General features: G+C 43.1%; 1 protein-coding gene across 2 annotated transcripts; it reads right to left on the reverse strand.

Moving 5' to 3' along the window:
- Positions 1–234: 234 nt before the first annotated feature.
- Positions 235–4557, reverse strand: dclre1b (DNA cross-link repair 1B). 2 transcript variants are annotated; one of them, XM_046057035.1, is made up of 5 exons: positions 4235–4557; positions 3835–4064; positions 3277–3442; positions 2881–3063; positions 235–2519 (listed from the first exon to the last, which is right to left on the reverse strand). In XM_046057035.1, exons 2-5 carry the CDS (start codon positions 4030–4032, stop codon positions 1321–1323), a joined length of 1746 nt encoding a protein of 581 aa, XP_045912991.1. In that variant the 5' UTR covers positions 4033–4064; positions 4235–4557; the 3' UTR covers positions 235–1320. The 2 variants fall into 2 exon arrangements, with proteins under 2 accessions (XP_045912991.1, XP_045912990.1); XM_046057034.1 differs by having other exon boundaries at positions 3835–4556.
- Positions 4558–4812: the final 255 nt, after the last annotated feature.

Genomic DNA, 4812 nt, shown 5'->3' on the forward strand with positions numbered 1-4812 from the left:
TTACAGGAATTAGACATGCTGCAGAATCCTAACACCCAAACTAAATTGGAAGCAAGACAAAGTAAAAGTATCTGCTGACATGTTTGACAAACTACTGCCATCTTAGGGGAGAATAACAGCATTGCAACAGAAACAGCTGTGAATCCTTAGCCTACACGCTGTATGTGCTATAGTATATGGTGCTGTTTAGCTATCAGGCTTAAAAAGTGAATTTAAAAAAGTGACACCGCAGCATAGCAAATAAAAGGGTTATTTATAAAGGAAACAATAAGGAGCATGTATTTCACATAAATTTTATAGTTACATGCATTGGTTTGGATTTCCTTTTTACTTCACAAGAAATCAATCTTTCTTTTAGTTATTTGAACAACAGCATTATTTTTCCAGAACAAAAAAAGTGTTTACATCAGACTACAGTATAGTACAGAGTACTGTAGTGTAACAAGTATGATATAGGATCAACATTGAGTGAGCTGTTAAATTCAAAATCAAAACAAAAAATATAAATGACAAAATTATATAATAGCAGCTACTTTTTGGAGTTGGCAAGGTTGGTCATTGAGAACAAAAGAAAACTATGAAACACATTAAAGTTGTAGTGCTATACACATGCATGGGATTTTAAGATAAAAACACACCCCCTGGTAAAAAGGGAAAGCTATTTTGGAAAATTTCTAATTTAATTTTAACAAAATAAATAAGGCCACTACTCACACAAAAAATTTAAGTTTAAATGGAAAAGGCTCATCTGTTGTATGAAAACATTTAGCTTTTAGGCTAAAACTGAACTTTTATCAAATTTTGTTCTTTGTCTCACTGGTAAACTTCTCCAGCGAACGATATTTCAATGCACTCCAAAATCCCCATACTCCCCTTTTCAACTGTTCAAAGAATAAGAACGAAAAAAAAAAAAAAAAAAAAAGGTGTCTCAAGACTGTGCGTTTTTAATGCAAAATAAAACTTCTTGACGATCTTGTGAAAATTACAAGAGAAATATCTTTTTGTTGATGAGATTTTTTTTTTTTTTTTTTTTAAACCATAGAAAGCTGTCCTGGTTTACACATCGAGGAGGCCAAGGCTACCGTGATGAAAGGTTAGGACAAAGTGACCTTAAGATCACAAACCAGGTTTTCTACACAAAAGGCACCACAAAGAAAAATATATAAATAAAGAAGGTACTAGGAACAAAATAAGTTTTCTGTAAGGTGCTTATCTTAATACATTCTCTCTCACACATAACTAAAGAAAAGGCAAAAACTTTATCCATCAGAGATGTCGTGGTCATCCTCTGCATCATGTAACAGACAGAGCAGAAACTGTTTACAGCGGCACGAGATCCCATGTCTTAAAGTCCTCCTCTGTGAAGGGAAGAGCCTTTAAAATACTGTTTTCAAGCTCCTCTATATACTCCTGCCTCAGCTCCGGGGATGAAGAGCAAGAATCACTGTCGAGGCCCCCTTGCAATAATGTCACGCCGTCGTTCTGATCACCGTGCTGACTCGTGTTATTGTCATCTGACATGTCAGCATCCTGATCCATTCCAAGTCCACTGTGCTGGCCCATGCCGTCACCGTCTGACAGCTTGTGGATGCTCTGAGCATTTCCATGTCTGCAGTGCTGACAACTGTAATTTTCACTGGATGCTGTCTTGTTGATTATTTTGGCATTAGTTTCAAAAAGCCTTCTTGGGGTCCTGACAGGTGACAAGCAGGCCTTCGTGTTTGCCACGATCTCCACTTGACCGAGCGGCACTGACTCCGCCATTGTCATGTCTTCATACACTGTCTTGGCGATGTTGACGTCTCTAGCCCCTCTTCTGTTTTTGTTAGGGGTGAGTTCCTCGCTCAGGTCAATAAGGATGCAGTCAGAGTCCTTTTCACTGCTTTCGTTGTCTACCTCTTCCTCAGAAGCATCCTGCTCCAGGCACTCTGCCTCCCAGGCTTCTTCGCATGACTTCCTGGATCCACTACCAGGCGACTCAAACACCACCCCTTTGGGAGCAAGAGGTTGGAAATGTCTGCGGCGAAGGCTGGCGTGTGCTATTGCGCCAAGTTGGCTCTCAGTCGGCCTCAACATGTAGTGTTGGACTGACTCAGGTACGAGGATTTCATGGCGCTTCTTCCTGGGCAGTAAGGCAGAGAGTCTACCAGGTACAAAGTTACCTACAATGGGCACAAGGGAGGTAGGTTTTAGTGCAGAGACAAAATCCTCCAGCTCTTGGTAAGAGGAGTGGTCCGAGTAGGGCACCACATGGAGGTGGGGGTGAAAGGAGATCAGGGGCCTGCTCGTGGGCAAGATGGCCAAAGTGGGTTGTTCTTCGTTCCACAGGCGTAAAGTGGCACAGCAGATCTTCGACTGCTCCACAACTCGGATACGACCGGCTCCGGGGTCAGTGGTGAAGACGTTAGGCAGCTCCAGGGCTTTGAGGGTCTCCATCCTCTCAAAGCTCACCTCAATCCAGGTTTTAAACTCCATCGCCAGCTCCACCAGCAGGGACTCTTTGCCCAGAGCATACAGGCCTGCAAAGCAGCACAAGAGAGCATAAGTGTCTGTGTGCTGTTGGCTGACTGCTGAGTGCAGGGAGCAACAGCAAGATCACAGTGGGAAGTGAAGAGAGTACAGCTTTATGCAGGGAATGCACAAGGAATTAAACTTTAAACTAAATATTAATAATAATCTTAACACAAAATACATTTAATACTACTTAAATGTCCAAATCAAATTGTCAAGTGTTTTGTGGTTTTCTTTCATTGTATTTTAGAGAGTGGAAATAATGATAAATTATATCACGGAAGCTAAAATTAGTAAGAGAAATTTCTAAAAAACTTGTTCATATGGACAAGATGCTGTGCCTATTGTCTGTACAGAATATAATATTACCTATGACAACGTTGTGGTTGGGGTGACTGCGGATGATCTCTTTGATTTGTTGAGTGGCTCGCTGCCTGGAGGGGAGGGTGCGGTTGGGGTCACAGCTGGTGTTGTCCAGGTACAGGACATCTATAGTGGTGTTGGTCCTCAAGCACGGCTCACGCAACATGGAGGGAGTATATCGGAAGTCACCTGAAATTAACAATGTGTCAGTGCTGACTGTTAATGCCCCTGATTCTATAATCAATACAGTACCATGCATGTATTTTTTTTTTTTTTACATCATATACTAACTGTGATGTTGGAAAGCAAAAGGAAAAGAATAAGAGGAGAAGCAACAGAAGCAAATTCCTACATCCTAGAAGCAGCAGATAAGGGGTTTCGTCCGTGCATTCAGACACTGACCAGTGTACAGTATAGAGCCAAAGTAGCCCTCGAAGAGAAACATGACAGCCCCTGGACAGTGGTTGGCGTCTATCAGTGTGACGGTCATCCTCTCTTTGCCGATGTCATCCAGTGGCAGCAGGTATGGATCACCCAGCTCTAAAGGATGGATCCACTGTTCTTTCACCTGAGCAGAAATTATAGCATTACAAAAAGAGGTTAATTCAGCAATATTGTTTTTCAACCTTAATGATCCCAATTTTCCTCTGAAAAACAATCTATATCTGCTCAATCCAAATCGCAGGAGATGCTCCAGTCAAAGAAAAACAAACCTTGAGTAAATCAGTGGAGCAATGAGTGCAGGCATTTCCACATGAGCATGAGGGGGTCACTGACTGAATGGTTTGATGAATTTGAAAGTGATGTTGACCAAATCATCAAAACACCAAATGAGGGAAGATATTTTATAAGAATGGTGTTCATCCCAGGATCCGGGGCATCTTACCTGGGTGGTATTCTAAATTTGAGTCTTGGTGCACAAGTACATTCACGCATGTGTGTTTCGTGCGACTCCCTCACCTGCAGTTTGAGTCTGAGCAGGGTGGCAGTGACTGGTGAGCAGTAGATGGGCCGGTCGCTCCAGGTGGAGGTCAAACCCACCGTGTGGTCGCTGTGCATATGGGACAGGAAAAACAGGCGTGCGCCGGGACACTTGCGCACATGCCAGAAGTCTACGGCCAGCGGTGTGTGGGAGATGACTTTCCCGTTGACTGACATTGTCCACAGTTTCCCTCCAGGTGGACTGGTAACTGTCACAGGTATCAACAGACTGAGGATAACCGCTGTCTATTTAACTAACGTTAATTACTTCTGCCACTTGGCGACTCACAAACAAACCCTTCCAAGTAACAGCTGTGGAAATGAGTTGAAAGGGTAAGGTTGTGTAATTTAACTTGCATGGCACATATTAAAGTACTACCTTAATCACAGTGCTGTGGTAAAAACTCCAGTGGTAGGCTAACTTTAGCTAACGTTGTCCGAACTTGTGACTTTGCTAACAACGGTGTGGCTAGCTGTAGGTTAGCATCATCCCTAACCCGGTGCTGCGAGACGCCAATATGTTGCGTTTTGAAAATCTCCTGTCCCACCGTCGACATCGGAAGCACATGTCAGTGCTACATTTTCACAGTTGCGGTGCTAATAGCAGATTAAGGTCCCCGCCGTTTGTGTTTTCAATTTGACGCTCTTCTTCTCCGTGTTGACTTGCGGAGAGCAAACCAACATTAAAGGTGCGTATCGCCACCTAGTGTTTCGGGGTGTGCAGATTCATAGCATTAGCATCTGAATACTGATTTGTCTATAAAAAAACAAAAATCAGACTCAGTTTCCTAATCCTGCCTGTATTATATAACCTACCAACCCCCTTCTGATTTCCCTGAACTCCTGTCCTGCACTCAGCAATGATGATTAATCTCCATTCCTGTCCCGCCTCATGTTATATGTCCCCCCCTCCCATCAAGCTCATGTGTGCTGAGCGTTCAGGCCCATGTGGCTGCC

The sequence above is a fragment of the Micropterus dolomieu genome, linkage group LG08 (assembly GCF_021292245.1).
Source record: "Micropterus dolomieu isolate WLL.071019.BEF.003 ecotype Adirondacks linkage group LG08, ASM2129224v1, whole genome shotgun sequence".
Classification (NCBI taxonomy): Eukaryota; Metazoa; Chordata; class Actinopteri; order Centrarchiformes; family Centrarchidae; genus Micropterus; species Micropterus dolomieu.

Bases quoted from the DNA above. Each gene is read 5' to 3' on its own strand.
- dclre1b (XM_046057035.1), bottom strand. From the start codon at position 4,032: ATGTCAGTCAACGGGAAAGTCATCTCCCACACACCGCTGGCCGTAGAC. The intron at 3,443-3,834 runs GTGAGGGAGTCG...ATTTCTGCTCAG, and splicing joins TGCTCAGACTCAAACTGCAG to GTGAAAGAACAGTGGATCCA. The intron at 2,520-2,880 runs GTAATATTATAT...GCTGCTTTGCAG, and splicing joins CAACCACAACGTTGTCATAG to GCCTGTATGCTCTGGGCAAA.